Source organism: Aotus nancymaae, unplaced genomic scaffold (assembly GCF_030222135.1).
Source record: "Aotus nancymaae isolate 86718 unplaced genomic scaffold, 86718_ANA_hifiasm-v0.15.2.pri h1tg000072l, whole genome shotgun sequence".
Lineage (NCBI taxonomy): Eukaryota > Metazoa > Chordata > Mammalia > Primates > Aotidae > Aotus > Aotus nancymaae.
In genome coordinates this window covers 3,948,953-3,968,675 of record NW_026988487.1, presented here as the reverse complement: position 1 = coordinate 3,968,675, position 19,723 = coordinate 3,948,953, and the positions used below count along the sequence as shown (strand labels likewise).

At 53.9% G+C, this 19,723-nt stretch overlaps 1 protein-coding gene across 6 annotated transcripts in view; it reads right to left on the bottom strand.

Moving 5' to 3' along the window:
• ABCC3 (ATP binding cassette subfamily C member 3) overlaps window positions 1-19,723 on the bottom strand; it is a 53,114-nt gene that overhangs the window by 17,334 nt on the left and 16,057 nt on the right. For 4 of the 6 annotated variants that reach the window (XM_012463534.3, XM_064367534.1, XM_064367535.1 and 1 more), the window contains exons 2-19: window positions 18,715-18,891; window positions 17,906-18,031; window positions 17,550-17,687; window positions 16,500-16,625; window positions 16,185-16,246; window positions 15,311-15,442; window positions 13,564-13,755; window positions 10,716-10,893; window positions 10,462-10,623; window positions 9,683-9,775; window positions 7,150-7,353; window positions 6,897-7,043; window positions 6,380-6,467; window positions 5,976-6,042; window positions 5,624-5,750; window positions 5,361-5,537; window positions 1,440-1,607; window positions 932-1,121 (exon numbers count right to left, since the gene is read on the bottom strand). In XM_012463534.3, the coding sequence (XP_012318957.2) occupies window positions 932-1,121; window positions 1,440-1,607; window positions 5,361-5,537; window positions 5,624-5,750; window positions 5,976-6,042; window positions 6,380-6,467; window positions 6,897-7,043; window positions 7,150-7,353; window positions 9,683-9,775; window positions 10,462-10,623; window positions 10,716-10,893; window positions 13,564-13,755; window positions 15,311-15,442; window positions 16,185-16,246; window positions 16,500-16,625; window positions 17,550-17,687; window positions 17,906-18,031; window positions 18,715-18,891 (2,554 nt within the window). Of the gene's footprint in view, window positions 1-931; window positions 1,122-1,439; window positions 1,608-5,360; window positions 5,538-5,623; window positions 5,751-5,975; window positions 6,043-6,379; window positions 6,468-6,896; window positions 7,044-7,149; window positions 7,354-9,682; window positions 9,776-10,461; window positions 10,624-10,715; window positions 10,894-13,563; window positions 13,756-15,310; window positions 15,443-16,184; window positions 16,247-16,499; window positions 16,626-17,549; window positions 17,688-17,905; window positions 18,032-18,468; window positions 18,489-18,714; window positions 18,892-19,723 lie in introns of those variants that run through there. The other 2 variants (XM_021666803.2, XM_064367536.1) reach the window with 2 other exon arrangements.

The window sequence follows — 19,723 nt, the reverse complement described above, 5'->3', positions numbered from 1 at the left end:
GTTAGGCAATAGGGAAAACTTCCCTTCACGAATTATGGAGAAGGACTCAAATACAAGGGTTAGGAACTTGGGCTTTGGAGTCAGACTGGCTGAGCTTAAATCCCACATCCTTGGCTGGGTGCGGTGGCTCACGCCTGTAATCCCAGCACTTTGGGAGGCCAAGGCGGGCAGCTCACAAGGTCAGGAGATTGAGATCAGCCTGGCCAACTAGGTGAAACCCTGTCTCTACTAAAAATACAAAAATTAGCTGGGTGTGGTGGCGGGTGCCTGTAATCCCAGCTATCCAGGACGCTGAGGCAGGAGAATTGCTTAAACCCGGGAGGCACGAGGCACGGCACTTGGTAAATGCTCAGGCACGTTGGCTGTACATATAGCCATAGGCAAGAAAGCCCAGGAAGAGGTCTGTGAGCCGATCCACAATTGGGGGGCTGGGGAGCTGGGCCTGAGCAACAGGGAGCCAGGGGCGTGTTGTGAGCCCAGAGACTTCAACAAGCTCCATGAGGACTGTAATTTTTGGTTTGCTCCGTGCTATATTTTAGTGTCTGGAACAGTGCCTGGATATAGTGATTGTCCAATAAATTTGGTTGATAAATAAATGGCTATGCCAAGCACTTGCACGCTTGCCAAACTATTTATCCGTGAAGCAGGCTTGCCATTCAAGCTGGGCCTGGGCCCTCCTATGCTTCTGACAGATGGAAAACAGACTCTGAGGCCTGGGCTGAGGATGTGAGGTCCCATAGTTAGGGTGGAGGAGGCAGTGGGACTCGACGATGTCCAGTTTACTTTCCCGCTGGTGACCATCACACAGATGGCCCAAGTTCCCCAGAACCTGCCTGGCACAACACTAGGCCAGTCTAGAGACACTCAGAGACCCCAGACAGCAGGGATGCTGGGAGGGCATGGGAATCAGAGGGCCAAGGATGGCAGATACCGGTCCGGCTGTCCTCCCGGTGCTCTTGGTCCTCATCGGGGGCATAGTTTCGGAGAAAGTTGGCAAAGGAGCCATTGCACTGCAGCAGGGCTGGGTAGGGGCCCATCTCAGACACCTGTCCATCAGTGAGCACGATGATGAAGTCTGTCTGGGGCAGGAAGCTGATACTGTGTGTCACCAGCACGCGCGTCTGGGGAGAAGGCAGTAGGCTGTCACCCCACCACCCTCCCAACACACCCCTGGCACAGGCACGGAGCCAGAGTGAGTGTGAGGTGTGCCAGGGAGGTTGGACAGGCACGTGGGTGATTCACCCTGTGCTTGCCACAGCCTGCTCAGAACCTTGGGGGTGGGGGAGTTGTCCCCACAGATTTCTCCTGATGCCCAACCCACATGCCCACTTCTCAGGTCCCACACACCTCCAGGTCTCACCCAAAGCCCTCAGCCTCCCACCAGCTCTCTCCGTGGGCCTCAGATTCACCTTAGCCCCTTAGTCTCCGGCAGGCCTCACCTTGCCTGCCAGCACACCTTCTGGCCCGATGACATGGTCAAAGATGTGCTTGGCCACGTGGGAGTCCACCGCAGACAGTGGGTCATCCAGCAAGAAAATATCCGCATTACTATAAACGGCTCGAGCCAGACTGACTCGCTGCCGCTGGCCCCCAGACAGGTTAATGCCCTGGGGGAGGCGGGGGTGGGAGAAATGGGATTAGATAGGAATGGGGAGACAATGGCCTGTCCACTGTTATTTGGGATGGCAGACTGTTTTTATTTATTTATTTATTTTTTGAGATGGGGTCTCACTCTGTCACCCAGGCTAGAGTGCAGTGGTGTGATATTGGCTCACTGAAACCTCTGCCCCCCGGATTCAAGCAATTCTCATGTCTCAACCTCCCGAGTAGCTAGGATTGCTGGCGTGCACCACCATGCCTGGCTACTAATTTTTTTAATATTTTTTTATAGAGACAGAATCTCTGTATGTTGTCCAGGCTAGTCTTGAACTCCTGAGCTCAAGCAGTCAGCTCACCTCAGCCTCCCAAAATAAAGTGCTGGGATTACAGGCATGAGCCACTGTGCCTGGCCAGAACTGCAGACTTCTGAATCTACATTTCATGTGAGGCCTATTCTGTCCCTGCAATGCTGTGAGGGCCAGAGGAAAGGGTAGGTCCTGGGGCAGGCGAGGCCATTCTGCTCCTTTGGTCACCACCCTGCCCAGCTTGGTGTCCTGCCCAACCCATCTATGGATGAATGGTCACACAAATGTGTATATACATATAATGAAATATCATTCAGCCTTACAAGGAAGGAAATTCTGACACATGCTGCAACATAGATATGCCTTGAGGACATTATGCTAAGTGAAATAAGCCAGTCACAAAAAGACAAATGCTGGTTGATTCCACTCACATGAGGTGCCTAGATGATAGGGTTGAAATATTTGTTCCTTCCAAAGTTCATGTTGAAACATACTCCCCAGTGGGGCAGGATCAAGGGTAGGCCTTTACCACACGATTGGGTCATGAAGGCAGAGCCCTCATGAATGGCTGATCCACTCATGGATTAATAGGTTGATGAATGAATGGGTTACTGGGGAAGTGGGCCTGGTGACTTTATAAGAAAGGAAGAGAGAGGCCAGGCACAGTGGCTCATGCCTGTAATCCCAGCACTTTGGGAGGTGGGTGGATCACTTGAGACCAGCCTGGTCAACACTGTGAAACCCCGTCTCCATTAAAAATACAAAAATTAGCCAGTAGTAGTGGTGCACACCTGTAATCCCAGCTATTCAGGAGGCTGAGGCAGGAGAATTGCTTGAACCTGGGAGGCAGAGTTGCAGTGAGCCGAGATTGTGTCATTGCACTCCAGTCTGCTTTCTGGGCAACAGAGTGAGACCTTGTCACAAGAAAAAAATAAAAAGAAAGAAACGAAAAAAAGGAAGAGAGACCTGAGCTAGCATGCTTGGTCCTCTTGCCATGGGAGGCCCTGTATGGCCTTGGGATTCTGTAGATTCCCCATCAACAAGAAGGCCCTCTCCAGATGCAGCCCCTGGACCGTGGACTCCTCAGCCTCCATGACTGTACAAAATACATTTCCTTTCTTTGTAAATTACCTAGTTTCAGGTATTCTCTTATATGCAAAAGAAAATGGACTAATATACTAAGTAGTCAAATTCCTAGGAACAGAAAATAGAATGGTGGCTGCCAGGGGCTAGGGGCAGTGGGGAATGAGGAGTTGGTTAACAGGCACAGTTTTAGTTTTGCAAAATGAAAAGGTTCTGGAGATTGGTCACACAGCAGTATGAATGTACTTAACACCACTGATCTGTACACTAAAAAATGATTAAGATTTGTTTTTTTGAGACAGAGTCTTACTCTGTCACCCAGGCTGGAGTGCAGTGATGCAATCAATCTCAGCTCACTGCAACCTCCACCTCCTCGGTTTAAGTAATTCTCTTGCCTCAGCCTCCCAAGTAGCTGGGACTAGAGGCACACACCACCACACCTGGCTAATTTTTTTGTGTTTCTAGTAGAGACAGGGTTTCACCATGTTGGCCAGGCTGGTCTTGAACTCCTGACCTCAAATGATCCACCTGCCTCAGCCTCCCAAAGCGCTGGGATTACAAGTGTGAGCCACCATGCCCAGCAAGATGATATATTTTATGTTATATATATTTTACCACAGTTAAAAATAATTAATTAAAAAGCAAAGCCCCGAACTTTTCCCAATGTTCCACGTCTTTTAAAGGCCAAAATCTTAACCAAGGTACTCAGGGTTCCCCATCACTCTATCCTTTCCCTCCATTTCCCAACCTCTAGTCATGCCAGAGAACCCCGAGATCCCACACAGGGCTCTATAGCTCCAGACAGAGCCTCATGCTCCAGACAAGGCTCACACCATCTCTTTGTTGAGTTCTCTGTTTTTCAGTGAGGATTTCCCAAGCTACCTTAACAATTCAACCCTGCAGGCATTCCTGTATTCCTTCCCTGCTTAAGTTTTTCCACTGAGCATTTATCTAACATATCATATATAGTACTTATTTATCTTGCCTATTACCTCTTCCTGTCACTAGAATGTGTCCTATATGAAGGTAGAAATTTTAGCCTGGTGTATTCACTACTGTATATTATTTCCTGGAATATAGTGGTGCTTAGTATATGGTAAATGAATGAATAGATAAACGATGAGCTCCTCCTCCTTAGTTGTTACAATTCAGCTCAAAAGTGGTGCTCAAGGCCGGGCACAGTGCTCTTGCCTGTAATCCCAGCACTTTGAGAGGCTGAGGCGGGTGGATCACTTGAAGCCAGGAGTTCAAGACCAGATGGGTCAACATGGCAAAACCCTGTCTCTACTAAAAATACAAAAATTAGCTGAGTGTGGTGGTGCATGCCTGTAATTCCAGCTACTCTGGTGGCTGAGACACAAGAACTGCTTGAACCCAGGAGGTGGAGATTGCAGTGAGCCATGATCATGCCACTGCACTCCAGCCTGGGTGACAGAACGAGACTCTGTATCAAAAAAAAAAAAAAAAGTGATGCTCAGCTGGGTGTAGTGGCTCATGCCTTTAATCCCAGTATTCTGGGAGGCCAAGGTGGGAGGATCTCCTGAGCCCAGGAGTTCAAGGCCAGCCTGGGTCACATGGTGAGATGCTGTTGCCGAAAAATATTTAAAATTTAGCTGGGCATGGTGGCAAGTGCCTGTGGTCCCAGCTACTCAGGAGGCTGAGGTGAAGGATTATTTGAGCCCAGGAATTCCAGGCTACAGTGAGCTGTGATCTCACCACAGCACTCTATCCTGGGCAACAGGTGAGACCTTGTCTCAGAAAGAAAATAAAAGTGATGCTCTTCCTTATGTGGGCTCCCTGCTGTGGTCTGCCTGTACCCTGCACGGGCCTTCAGCCTGGCCCCTAGAATATTCAATAGCCCCTAGTTGTTCACTATACAGATCTGTGTGAGGCCGGACACAGTGGCTTACACCTGTAATCCCAGCACTTTGGGAGGCTGGGGTAGGTGGATCACCTGAAGTCAGGAGTTCGAGACCAGCCTGGCAAACCAACATGGCAAAACCCTATCTCTACTAAAATACAAAAAAATTTGCGAGGCCTGGTGGTGCATGCCTGTAATTCCATCTACTCAGGAGGCTGAGGCGCCTAGGAGACTTGCTTGAACCTGGGAGGGGGAGGTTGCAGTGAGCTGAGATCATGCCATCGTACTCCAGCCTGGGTGACAGAGCAAGAGTCCATCTCAACAACAAAAAAAATAAAATAAAAAATAAAAAATAAACATCTGCTAATAGAGCTGTTTCCCCAGTGCTTGGCACAGAGTTGGGCATAATGTTATACCAATGTGTGAATGGATGGATGAATATACGGACCTGGGCTAGGCTGAGGGGGCAGCTCTATGCGCTAGTTCCTCAGGGATGGGAGAGGATTCTGTACCTTCTCTCCAATCTCTGTCTGGTCCCCACCAGGCAGCATCTTCAGGTCATCCAGCAAGGCACAGGCCTCCAGAGCTTGCTGGTAGCGCTTGGGGTTCAGGGCTTGGCCGAACAGCACGTTTTCCTGAAGAGTGCAGTTCTGGATCCATGCCTGCTGGGGCACATAGGCCACGGAACCCTGGCCACAGGAGAAGTTTACCTCGGGGCTTTGCCCCAGGCCTGGCTGAGCCCCACACCTTGCCCAGGAGCCCCTACCTCTCTCACCTTCACGTGCACTTTGCCTTCTAGCTTCTCCATCTCTCCCAGCAGGGCAGACACCAGCGAGGACTTCCCACAGCCCACAGCCCCCACCACGGCCACCAGTGCCCCTTTCGGGACCTGGATGTCTAGGCTGGGGGGCAAGGAGCCCAGGAGTCCAGTTAGAGGCAGGGATCAGGGTTTTGGTCTCCAACCCTCCACTGGAGAGCCAAGCCCTCCTCCCTTCCAGACACAACCCCAGCAAACTGAAGCTCTTCCTGCATTCTTGGTCAAAGGGCTTTGCAGGGTGGGTGCTGCTATTGATCTGAACTTCTGGGTCACTGTGGGCAACTGGGAAGGGAGTGGGAGAAGCTGGTACCTGTGCAGGGTAGGGGGGAGGTCCTGGGCCCAGGTGAAGGTGCCACTGTGTATGGTGATGGCATAGCCTGAGAGGACCAAGGTGGGCAGGGTCAGGGAGAGAGCCCAAAGGATGGTGTAGCCATCAGGGAGGCTGGGGGCAGGGAAAGGAGGACAGGGAAGGAGCCTGGCCCATGGGGAGGCGATCCTTGGGAGAAGGGAGGAAGAGAGAGGTGTGGAGAGCCCTGTGGGGGAGGGTGGAGTTGAGCAGAGAACCCAGAAGAGGGAGAAGGAGGTCACAGAGTCAAAGCCGACATGAAAAGAGGAAGAAGAAAGGGGTCAGGAGAGAACAATGGAAAAGCTTGGAACAGAGGGTTTTCTGGAGCAAGGCCTGGGGCAGACAGCCCAGGTAAGGGCTCTCCAGACCTGGGGAGATGGTCTTTCTTTCCACACACTGGGTGTCAAGTTCATCTTGGCTCAGGAAGTGCTGGATCCGTTTCAGAGACACACTGGTCTGCAGGAGGATGTGAGTCAGCCCTAGACATGGAACTTCCCTACCTCCAACCCCTACCCTCACCCTGTCCCCAGCGTCCTGGGCTAGGCAGGACCCCCTGAGGGCCCAGATACTAGCGCTGGGGCCCCTCCCACGACTGAGCCTTCCCTGGCTCCCACTGCCAAAGAGAAAGTCCAGGTTGGCAAGAGGAGACGATCTCCAGAACTCAGGTTTCTAGAGACTCAACCTCACCCCTGCTGTGACTCCAAATGACCCCTGACCTTAATGACCTCATTCAACCTTGAATACCTCTTCATAATGCCAGCAGCCCTCCCCCACCCCCCCCACTCCAGTAACTTCCCGATATCCCTTGTCCCCAGTGACCCTTCCCTGACGACCCCAACAACTTACTCCACCTCCAATAGAGCCCCCAGCCCTACCCAGGGTTACCTGAGTCAAGTTGCTGATTAACTGGGGCAGCATGTTGAGGGGAGTTCTTAAGATATTAAACAAGGACACGGACACGAAGGCCTTCTCAGCATCCAGCACATTGTTCGGGTCCACATACACATACACCCCGAGGGTGATCAGGGTCACCTGAGCAGCATGGGGGTGGTGTCAGGGTGGAGTCCACTGAGTTCCGGCCATGCCTGGGCACCCAGAACCCCAGAGGCAGGGACCCGGTCCTGATGCTGAGCCTCACCAGAAAGGGGCTGCAGACCCAGATGAAGGTGGATGTGGCATGGAGGTAGGCCGCCTTGCGCAGCAGCTGGAGCTCATGCTGTCTGATGCCCTCCACCTGCTGCAGGAAGCTGGGCTCCCAGGCGTACAGCTTCAGCACCTTGATGCCGTTCAGGATCTCACTCATCAGCTTGATGCGTGAGTCCTTCAATTTCATTTGCTCCACCTGTGTGGGCAGAAACAGCGGCAGTGGCACACCTGCTCCCCTCCCTGACCTCCTGCCCACAGGGTCCTATCTTCCATCTATTCTCATCCATCGCAGCCATTCCACGCCATCCACCATTCCTTCTCACACCTCCTTGCCGGGCCTGTGCTGTGCCTCAGCCTGGAATGCACAGCTCCTACTTCCCTATGTCCCCTGCCTGATGAGATCCAGCCCCACCCTTAGTGCCACTGTCACTGGCCTTCCGAGGCAGCATCCTGGGAAGATCCTCTGTCCCCTGGATCTTCTCCTATTTCTTCTTCTTCTTCTTGCTATTATTATTTTAAGAGACAGAGTCTCACTGTGTTGCCCAGGCTGGACTGCAGTGGTACAGTCATAGCTCACTGCAGCCTCACTCCTGGGCTCACTTGATCCTCCTATCTCAGCCTCCCAAGTAGCTGGAACTACAGGCATGAACCACTATGCCTAGATAATTTTTAATTTTTTTGTAGAGACGAGGTCTCACTATGTTGCCCAGGCTGGTTTCAAACTCCTGGCCTCATGTGATCCTCTCACCTTGGCTTCCCCAAGTGCTGGGATTACAGGTGGGAGCCACCACACCTGGCCCTTCCCTGGGTTTCTAAAGCACATTGCACTTTCCTTTTGTTCTATAACCATCCCTTTATGTGTATGTTTCTCTAATCAGACTGCAAACTTCCTGAGGGGATAGGTCATTTATTTCTCTTTGTTCTCTGAGACCTTAACCCAAGGTGTGGCGCACCAGATTAATGTATTCATTCAACCCCTATTTATGGAGTGCCTACTACATGCCAGGCCATGGGCTACATGTGGAATTTGTCACAATGAATTCAGATAAGGACCCCGCCATCATACAGTTGACAGTCTGATGGGGGAAGCATAATACACAAACAATGATCTGAATAAAGGCTTAATTATTAATCATTATGTGTGTGCTGATGGAAAATCACAGGATCCTGTAAGAAAGTGATGAGGTGGTGGCAGGAAAAGTAACTTAGACTGGACAGTCAGGGTGGGCCTCCCGAGGAAGTGACTTTTTTTTTTTTTTTGAGATGAAGTTTCGCTCTTCTTGCCCAGGCTGGAGTGCAATGGCTCGATCTCGGCTCACTGCAACCTCCGCCTCCCGGGTCCAAGTGATTCTCCCGCCTCATTCTCCTGCCTCAGCCTCCCGAGTAGCTGGATTACAGGCATATGCCACCACACCAGGCTAATTTTGTATTGTTAGTAGAGATGGGGTTTCTCCATGTTGGTCAGTCTGGTCTCGAACTCCTCAGGTGATCCACCTGCCTTGGCCTCCCAAAATGCTGGGATTACAGGCGTGAGCCACCGTGCCCAGACGAGGAAATGACTTTTATGTTGAGAGGTTAGGGAAGGAAAGGAGTTAGGCAGGTGAGGAGGGGGTGACAAGCATTCCAGGCAGAGGGAACAGTATATGAGGTGGCCCCCAGAGGTGCCCTGAGCTTGGTGCTGTGGAGAAAAGAAAGAAGGCTAGACTGGCTGAAACTTGGTCATTCCCCAGTGGGTGAGGACTTGCAAGGTAAGCAGGAGCCTTACCTAGGGGGTTTGTCATTTTTCCTATGGGAAGTGAGAAGCTACTAAAGACTTCAATAGGCTGGGCGTGATGGCTCACACCTGTAATCCCAGCACTTTGGGAAGCCGAGGTAGGCTAATCACCTGAGATCAGGAGTTCAAGACCAACCTGGCCAACATGATGAAACCCCTTCTCTACTAAAAAAACCATACACACACACACACACACACTCTCTCTCTCTCTCTCACACACACACACACACACACACAAAACTTAGCCAGGCATGGTGGCATGTGCCTGTAGTCCCAGCTACTAGGGAGGCCGAGATGGGAGGATTGCTTGAACCTGGGATGCCGAGGTTGCAGTGAGCTGAGATCATGCCACTGCATTCCAACCTGGGCTACAGAGTGAGACCTTGTCTCAAAAAAAAAAGAAAAGATACTTCAATAAATGTTTGCAAATAGTAGACTGAGTGACTAGCTATTCATGCTTAGCATGGTGCAGTGGGAAAAGTCCTCGTTAGACTGGGATACTCAGGTTCGAGTCCCAGCTCTGCCTGATTCTGGACTGCCATCATTTCTCCAAGCCTTGGTTCCTCAGCTACAAAATGAGAATGTCAGTAAAACCCTCTGAGAGTTGCGAGGGCAGAGAGAGCTATGGTTTGTGCAAGCGGCTAGTAGCCACCCATACTTAGGAAGCAAGGTAGTTGTGAGGCCCCAAGGTTAGTGGATCCTGTGCCCCAGGAAGCGGGCCGGGTGCTCCAGGCAGGAGGACAGCACCTACCTGGAAGGCGCGCATCTTCACGGCCACAGCTCCGTTGAGTGGGATCAGCAAGACCATGAGAGCGACTCCAGCCAGGACAGAGGGACCTAGGTTCTGAGGAGGAACCAGTGGATAGATGACACATAGGGACAGATTACCCAAGTCTACAGAGAGAACCCAACAGACAAACAGAGGCCTGTTGGCTTGAAATGTGTAGATAGGCAGGAAGCAAAAGAGGGCAGTCGGCCAAACAGAAAGTCAGAATGACCACAACACTTGGAGAAGCAGCCAGCCCTTAGATACAACGACAGGGACAAACAGCAGGCATGAAGGCAAATACAGATGATGACAGCCAGAGTCACACCCACCTCCCTCCAAGTCTTTCTTTCCTCCCTGGCTTCTGCGGGAAGGATAGCAACAGATGCTGGGAAGATTCAGTTGCAGACACCAGCATCCTCCAAGTCCTATTCCTCCATCCCCACCAATGCCCAGGGAAGCTCTTGTGCCAATTCTATATCCCCTCTGCTAGCCCGGAATAACCCTCTTTCTTTTTTTCGTTTTCTTTCTTTTTAGAGACGAGGTCTTGCTAGGTTGCCCAGGCTGGAGTGTGGTGGCTATTCACAGGCACAATCATGGCACACTGTAACCAGACCACTTGGGCTCAAGTGATCCTCCTGCCTCAGCCACCTGAGTAGCTGGGACTACAAGCAAGTGCCATGTACCCAGTTCCAGAATAATCCTCTCGTCACTTTTGCAGCAAGGTCAGAGGAAGAGGGCAGAGGCCAGGGCTGGAGAGTCACCTGCCAGAGGAAGTACATTGCCAGGATGATCTGCAGGGGTGCCGACCATAGCAGGCTGAGGAACGGGACAAGGTCCATGAAGCGCTGGGCGTCCACTGACATGAGGTTGACAATTTCCCCCACGGTGGACGCACGTTTGACTGAATTGGTGATAACCAGAGCCTGCAGGTAGACAGTAGGCAGGTGGACTTGGCTGCCAGCCTCTTGCAAGCTGCCCAGGGCCAGCCTCTCCCCCAGGCTCTGCTGCAGCTGACCTTCCTGTAGATGACACCTATGATCCCGGTACGGAATTTCAGTCCGGTCACAAAGATGCAGTGGTAATATTGCTGTACGATCAGCGACTGCATCATGGAGCACAGGAACATCAGTCCAGCCACCAGGAAGCCCCACCAGGAGGGGGCCATGGGGTTGGAGATAAACCTGATTAGGACGCTGTGGGGAGGAGAGAGGGGTGAGGTGGGGAGGAGACAGGGGTGAGGTGGGGAGGAGACAGGGGTGAGGTGGGGAGGAGAGAGGCGTGAGGTGGGGAGGAGAGAGGGGTGAGGTGGGGAGGAGACAGGGGTGAGGTGGGGAGGAGACAGGGGTGAGGTGGGGAGTGCTCCCCACACAGCTGCTCCTTCCTCTGCTGCCTTCCACTTTTACCTGCAGCCTCCACTGCACCCCCAGCCTCTGAAACCTCCACCCCCTCCACCCTCTGGGCCAGGGAGGTTCAGCCCAGTGCTGCCTCAAGACCATGACCTCCTGGTTCCACTCTGCCTTCACCTCCTTCCCTATCCACCATGGACCCTGCTGCGTGCCCCATCTATCATGGTCTCCCCGCCGGCCTCACCTGCCTGCCTTCTTACCTCCTGAACCACATGGCAGGAAGAAATGCCACGTTTCCATTGATTGGACTTCCCTGCTCCTTCTCCTAGGCTGCTGAGGACTCTGGATTCTGCTACATGACCACAAAGACTCTCACCGCTCAATCTACCTTTCCAACCTCAGCAGCCCCAACACTGCCCAGCGACTTTCTCTGGGTCCCTAATCTGCCTCTGCTCTTGGGGCCTTCCTGGCCTCTCTTCTCTTGCCTTTGGGCCTGTCCCAGCCCCCACCCCTCTCAGCAGCTACCTGCCTTCTCGCTTAGCCACCCATTGAGAACTCCCTGCCACCCACACACTGCCCTCTAGTGGCTTGTCCTCTTTCTTCCGGTGCTCAGGCTGTGGGAGGCTGCCCCTGCCCCTGAGCCCGGCCTTCCTCTGCCTCTTCAGGAACTTGCCAGGCTGTTGCCCCCTTTGCCGCTGAGCTTCACCCTGGCCACCTCTACTGGAAGCTCTGCACCTTCCCCTACTGACATGACCCCGTCTCGTTGGGACTCGCTCCTCTCCACCCTGTGGAGACCTCCAGCCAAAATCATAGCCAGGCCTCCCCTTCTGTGATAGCTTGACTTGTGCCTCCCAAAAAGAAACGTCCGGCTCCCAACCCCCGGTACCTGTGAACATGGCCTCATTTGGTGAGGTCATATTGGAATAGCGTGGGCCCCAGTGGCCCCAGCCGTTACTGGTGTCTCTCTCTCTCTCTCTCTCTTTTTTTTTTGGAGACAGGACCTCTCTCTGTCACCTAGGCGACAGTGCTGTGGTGCCATCATGGCTCACTGCAGCCTCAACCTCTTGGGCTCAAGCAGTCTGCCCACCTCAGCCTCTTGAGTAGCTGGGACTCTAGGCATATGCCACCATGCCTGGCTAATATTTTAACTTTTTAGGGTCTTGCTATGTTGCTCAGGCTGGCCTCAAACTCTTGGGCTCAAGAGTTTGATCTCTAGCTAGCTGGGAATCTCCCCTTGAGGGCCCACCAGCACTACTGGCCCAACGTGACCAGACGCCATCCACCACCTTGCCCCGTGCCCAGCCTCTTCCTCCCACTGAGCCCACCGTCTCAGCAAAAGATCCATCATCCTCCAGTTACCCAGGCCAGGACCCAGGTTGCCTGGCACTCCTTTGTCTCTCTGGCACACACACCCATCTCCCAAATAGCTCCTGAATGCTTATCTCATTCCTGGCCTGGACTCCATCTGACCGGGTTGGCCCACTTCCATCCAGCCACCCTGCCCTACATCCCCCACACTCCTGGCAGGAGATCCTTGATGCCAGATGCCCCTCCCTGGCTCAGATCTTTCAAGGATATCCTTAGCTCTCCCTCTCTCTGTTTTCCTGCCCCTCCCTCTCGTTGCCATTTCCTCCGCCACTCAGAAACACCTGAGTCATGCTGTTTCAAGGCTTTGTGACTAAGCCGAGGCTGAACTTTCCCCTCATTCTTCCCCTACTTGTCCCTCCAAATTTGTTGGCCTCCTGAGCCAGTGAGTGCTCCCTGCTCCATCTCAGGCTGGCTGCTTTGCCCCTCCCAGGGTTTTCCAGACACCTGAGAACACTTCTGCCCCCACTGAATTCTGACCGATGTACGCGTTGGTTTCTCCCGTAAGACCTCAAGACTTTATCCTATTGACCTCTGTATTCCTAGCATCTAGCATCATTCTGGTACCCTGGAGGTTCAATAAGTGTTTGCTGAACAGATTGATGCATACACAGAGGGGCAAGGAGGTGGGGGCTCAGCTACAAGGAAGCTCTTTCCCACCCTCTCATCTGAGAGCTCTTTTTAGTCCAAGCCCCTCTGGAGACAGGCGTCAGAACCTGACGCGGGGGACAGAGCGCCGCAGTCAGAGCTCAGAGCCCTGGACTCAGACCCGATGCCTTCTTCGCTAGCTGTGTGCCTTTGGCCAAGTCACTTCACCTCTCTGAGTTCCTGCTGTCTCATTTGTGACATGGGAATGGGGCAATTCTGCATAGGATTATTGGAAAGGTTTAAAGACCCAATGCTTGTTAACATATCCACCATGTCGCCTGGCACGTAGTGTGTGTACAGCAGTGAGAAGTTGAACGTGAGTAGGGGAACAAGTCAGGCAAGGCCACTTGCAAGGGCACACAGGAAGTGGAGCTACCCCTCTGGTTCCTGCTCTGGGGTTCTTTCCATTGCGCATTATTCCTTCTTCTGGTCCCAGCCCTCTGGGACAGCCAGCCAGCCCCGCTGCCCCGGGTAGGGCTGTGGCGAGCTGGAGTGTGGAGAGACCTGAGCAGCTGCGGGTTGATGAAGGAGAGCAGGTCCTGGATCAGCTTGAAGCAGGAGCTGATGAGCAAGCTGGAGCCGAAGGTGGTCAGCAGGGCCTGCAGGAAGGAGGGTTGTCGGGGCTTGGGCCGGGCCCCCAGCAGCACCTCGTCCTCGCTGGAGGCTTTTTCCCCTGGCGCCGCTGCAGCCTTGTGTCTGGTCCAGGGTGGAAGAAGTGGTGAGTTAGGAATGGGCATAAGGGCCGCAGGAAGCCAAGAGCCAGGCTGGGCTGGCTAGGAGTGAGGCGGAGGCGGGAGCTGTTTTCTTGGCTCTTGGAGCTGGGATGGGGACGGACAGTGTGAGAAATGCACAAGTGACTCTGTCCTTAGCTGCCAGAGGGCATCGGAAGGGGTGGCCAGACGGCTACTACGAGGACTCTAAAACCCAGCTATCCCCCGCCGCCCCCATGTCTGGCCCTCTCCCTGCCTCTCCAGGGCTGGCTCCAGGGAGGATGCCATGAGGGAAGGGGAGATAAGATCGAGGATGCCTGGTGGTCCAGCCACTGGGCAGCTGAACAGGAAGGGTGTGGAGGTGGCAGGGAGGGACAGAGAGGGGGGTGCAGCAGGCAGACTGGGGGCCCATAGGTCTTCCTGGAGGCTCCAAGCCATGAAAGCCAGGATACTGCTAAGCATGCCCAGGCCTAGGTTCCTCCAACAGCTGCTGACAACTGGACGCTCTCAGCTGAGCAAACACTGAACCGGATTGTGGATGGGAGGGGGGGCGCTCAATCCTGGGGGCAGAGTTGGGTGGGGAAGGGTGATGCTGAGCCCAGTTCTCTTGGTGAGGCAGTTGGCCAGAGACAGGTTTGTGGGTCCTTGATGGGAGGCTGCCAGTGGGAAGACCCCTCAGGGGAAGATCGTCACATTCAGCCCCTGCATCCAGACAGGAAGAGGCAGGATTGGCAGAGGGGTGCTGGCTCCTGGCCCTGGCATCTGCCCTTGCAGGCAGGCAGGGTAGTGCACTGACAAGAGCAGGCCCTCTGGGGCCAGCTGGCTGTGTGTAGATTCCAGCTCTGCCACCACCAACTTGGGGACCGTGGGAGGTCCTCTGTTAAAATTCTGTGCTTTGGCGTCCCCATCTGTTTTTGTTGTTGTTAAGGTCTCACTCTGTTGCCCAGACTGGAATACAGTGGCACAATCTCAGCTCACTGCAGCCTTGACCTCTTCTCAAATGATCCTCCCACCTCAGCCTCTCAAATAGCTGGGACTACAGGTGCATGCCACCACACCCAGCTCATTTGATTTATATTTTTGTAGAGACAAGGTCTCACTATATTGACCAGGCTGATCTTGAACTCCTGGACTCAAGCAAATCTGCCTGCCTTGATGTCCCAAAGTGCTGGGATTATAGGTATGAGCCACCACACCCGGCCCCAGTGTCCCCATCTGTAACACAGGGACACTAGAACCTACCCTGTAGGGCTGTTGAAAAATTAGGTGAGGTCATCTACCTGCTTACGATGGGACCTGGGATGGAGTAGGTGCTCCAAAGTGCCAGCAATTCTCCTGCCCCCACCAGAGCAGGAGAACTAGCCCCATCCAGGCCTAAGATTCCCATAGAATGGTGCTGAGGCTGCCAAGAAGTCACCTGGTCCTGCTCTGCTGCCCACCCCAGCAATGCCACCCTCCCAGGCCTACCAGCGTCATCTGCAGGAGACCTGGGGTAAGCGAAGGGGCTGGGCAGTGGGCTGTGGGCAGCAGGAGGGCCTCACCGTGCCGTCTGCTTCTGCTGCTTCCTCCACGCCTCCAGCAGCTGCTGCACCACCATCTGGGATCTGTCCTCCTCCTTCAGGGACCAGAGGTCCTTCTCCTCCAGGGGATGCCGGTAGCCACGGATGGCCATCCTGGGGGGAGGTGAAGGCAGGCAGGCAGCCCCACAGAGGGTCAGAGTTTAGCAGCCTGGAGCCAAGGGCCAGTGTCTCCAGGGCCCCAGGTCTCCAGAAAGGAGGGTCTCCTTTGGGCCCTGTGACCAAGAAAGGTGTCTCCTTCATTCCCTCAGTGAACAGGCTGGAGGTCACTGCCTCTCCCCCGCAAGTTCCTACCGCTACCCCCCTTCTCCTTCTCCCCGGGTGCCCCATCTCCTCCCCACCCCAGGCCCTGGTGATGGAATCCACGCTGGCTGGGGCCCTGGGTGAGGACAAGGCCTGGGGAATTCGGCCCCAGCCTTGGGTGCTTCCTCAGTGCTGTGAGGTTAATGAGCTGTCACCCAGGTCACAGACACAATTATCCTGCTCAAGCTGCTCTGAGGAGCAGCCAAGGAGATGACGGGCTGCAAGTTTATCCCAAACAGAAGAGCTTCGAACTAATGACAGTCTCCTTCCAGCTGCTGGGGGTCTGTCCCCACAGCCTGTCAGATGCAGGGCTGGCCTGTAGCCTGGGGGCAGTGCTGGGCCAGGCCAGGCCTCTGCATTCAGCCCCACTCCCAGACTACTTCCCCACCCTCTCTGCCCCTGCCCCGTGGCCACTGGGGTGGGGGTTGTGTAGGCAGCCAGCCAGATCCCTAATTGCTGGCCTGCTCCCCTTCCTCCATCTCACCTTCTGTCCCTCCCCTCCCTCTGGCCCGGGCTGGTGGAAGAGCCAACTCACTTTGTGAACCACCAGAAAAACAGGCGGGAGAGAAAGCCAGCGCTGGTCTCGGGGTAAGGGTTCTAGAAGGCAAGAGAATAGGATGGGGGAATCATAATAGGATGGGGGGCGGATCAGAAGTGCCCACCACCCTCTCAAAGCAGAAAAGGGAAATGGAGGGGACCCTTGTTCCTTCCTGCTCCAAGCCCCAGTTTACAGATTGTGGAGATGACCTCTCTCCCCCTTGGAAAGGAACTGGAGGGGTTGGGGGCTGCTGGTTAGACCTGGGCTGAGGACTGCACTGTGGAACCCCCACACCCTCCATGGCAAACTCACAGGGTCGACATTCTTTGCAGAGAACAATGGAGGTTTCTCCCTGAAGCAGGCCAAGATGAGGGCAGAGAGTACCAGGGCAAAGTAGATGTAGAAGGTGGTGAAGCGGAAGGGATCTGAGATCTCGCCCTGGGTGGGAGAGTGGAGGGGCATCAGAAGCTCTGGAAAAGCCTGCACCTGCAGCCCCTGCCCTGCAGAATCCCTTGGGGCATCAGGCTCCTCTGGGGCAGGAGGCAGCACCCAGGGGCCTGCAGTCTCCTCTCAAAGGACTCTAAGAGATGGGGAAGGATCGCGAGGGGGCTGTGGTTCAGCGAGGACCAGGTGTGGCACCTGTGCCAGGTGTGGGGCCAGCACCTTACGTACATGACCTTGTCTAACTGGGACATCAGCCTACAGGCCGGACAGCTCATGATGCCCTTTCTGCAATTAAGGAAATGAGGCTCCAATGGCTTCAGCGACCCTCCCAAGCCCACGTGGGGAGCAAGTGGGTGGTTCAGGGCTTATGTTCTTAGCTCCTCTCCTTGCCTGCTTTCCGCTGAGATGGAGAAATGGGAGGCACTAGATGGGCCCCCTGTGTTCCATCCCACCAGCCCAACACCACAGCCGCTGAAGATCAAGAGTAAGGCCAGGAACTGAGGGAGGTGGGGAGAAAGGAAGAGAACATGCTAATGGGTCCTCTAGGTAAGCCGGAGTTCTTCACATGTGTCTGCATACATGTGCATGCATTCCACGGGCCCCGACTGACACCTGCGTCAGACATTGCACTTGGTGGTGGGTGCCATGGAACAGCCCCTCCCCTCACATGACAGTCCAACAGTGGTGGCATCTCTGCTCGTTCCTGTGTGATGCTGGTGCCCCCTCCTCAGCCCGCTTCCAGGTAGAAATGCGGCAGGTGGAGAACAACAGATTGAACAGCAAAGAGGTCCTGGGAGTAGGGGTGGGGGTCGGGTGGGCCTCGGGGAGGCACCTGGGACCCAGCAGTGACTTTAAATGCTGAGATCACCCTCCTATTCAAGGCTAAACCTGGCAGATTCCCCTCTCCCCGCACCTTACCTCTGCCTTGGCTGAAAGGATCTTGGAGCGGAAGGGGATGATGGCGCAGACCACACACAGGAACCAGAAGATAATGAGGACCCCTGATGACTGGACCCCCTGTAGCCGCTCATACTGGATCAGCAGGGTGGCCAGCAGCTGTGCAGGGAGGGTGGGCGGGGAAGGCCCGGGCAGAGCACACACATCTAGACCTGCCTCCTTTCTCCCCATCCCACATGACCAGAAGTTTCTGGGGCCACCCCCTTCTTCCCATTCCCAACCTGTGCAGCCCTCTCCCCAGAGCCCTCAGTTTCCTTATCACAGTCTACAACCCACTGGATACCCTCCCCACCTACTTTCCCAGGGCCCACACTGACCATAGTGATGCCCACCACCAGCGGGGTGACAAAGAAAACAGGGGCAGGGGCCCGGCCATGGACCAGGCCATGGAAGGAGTAAAAGAGGTCCGCCCAGGAGACGCACCACAGCAGGACACCCAGGACCTGGAAGAGAGCACAGGTTGGAGTCTCCATCCCCAGAGGCAAGGACAGTCCTCACTGGGAAGGGAAGCCAGCAGAATCCACTAGGCCTGCCTGGGCCTTTCACTGAGGTCTGGGAATGGAGCTGGCCAGAAGCTTGTTGGGGATGGGGAGAGTGTTGCTGAACTTGCTTAAACTTTCCCAAGCGGGGAATATGCCAGCTGCTGTATATATTCCCAGCTGTCAGACTGCCATGGCCCCAAGCTGCAGGGGTGGTGAGACTGGGGAACCTTGTCCAGCCGAGGAGGTGGGAGAGGGCCTCATTGAAAGCAGAATCTTAGCCAGGCACGGTGGTGGCTCATGCCTGTAATTCCAGCACTTTGGGAGGCTGAGGCAGGCAGATCACCTGAAGTCAGGAGTTCGAGACCAGCTTGGCTAACATGGTGAAACCCCGTCTCTACCAAAAATGCAAAAATTAGCTGGGCGTGGTTGCGCATGTCTGTAATCCCAGCTACTCAGGAGGCTGAGGCAGGAGAATCACTTGAACCCAGAAGGTAGAGGTTGCAGTGAGCCAAGATTGTGCCACTGTATTCCAACCTGGGCGACAGAGAGAGACTCTGTCTCAATATAAATAAAATAATAAAATAAAATAAAAGTAGAATCATCAGGACCCAGCCCCACTGGTAGGAGAGCCCTGAGCCACTGACCGTCTTGAGCTTGGACAGGTGGGAGAGGATGATGTAGCCACGACTGTGATGCCGCAGGTAGAGCAGGTAGCAGGGCAGGGCCACCCACAGGTAGATGCAGGGCACCCAGGCCAGCAGGGAGTTCTGGAAGCAGGGAGTGAGGTCCGGGTTGTCTGTGTGCACAGACAGGTTGGAGTCCTGGGGACAGAGAGAACAGTTCAGTGCTGTGGCAGCCCCGCAGAGAACTGGGCTCTCTCAAGGAAGATGGCTTAGCTAGAGAGATGCTCCATCAGAGACAGAGACGGGTGGAATGGAAGACAGGTGAGGAGAAGAGAGACCAGATACACGAATGAGCAGTCATGGTCCCAAGTGCGCGTTCTCCAAGGATGCCATGACTGCCCTGTTTCCTTATATCTTCTCTTTCTTTCTAATTGAAGCATAATTTAAGAGCAACAAAAACTGCACCCATTTAAAGTGTACAATTCAGTGAGTTTTGATAGTTGTCTACACCTACAAAACTGCTGCCATGTTACCTTACAGTCCTTTGCAGTCCATCCCTCCCAGGCTCATTTTCTATCATTCTGGATTCTCATTCTTTTTTAAAACTAAGTTTTAATTTTATCAAAGTGATATATGCACTTAGTTTAAAAGACCACTTTCTCTCAAGGCTGTTCCTGGGCCAGAGATAAGGAGTTTCCCTGAGCCTTGGTTGCCTCTCCTTTGAAATGGAGGTGACCATCCACTGACCCACCTGTACCTCGCTGGGTAGATGTGAGACTCATGGGAACTAAGAGAAATGGAGAGTCTTTGCAAATAACATAGACTAGAGTGACCAACTCTCCCATATGGGTGGGACTTCTCTGGTTTTAGCACTGAAAGTCCAGTGTCTTGGGAAACTGCTTGGTCTTGGGCAAATCAGTATGGTTGGTTACTTTACTGGTCCTGACAAGACTGACTCTTACCTTTGACTATAACTACACCTATGAGCTTTTTTGGAAGGGGATGGGGGAATACATTCATTAATAAACAC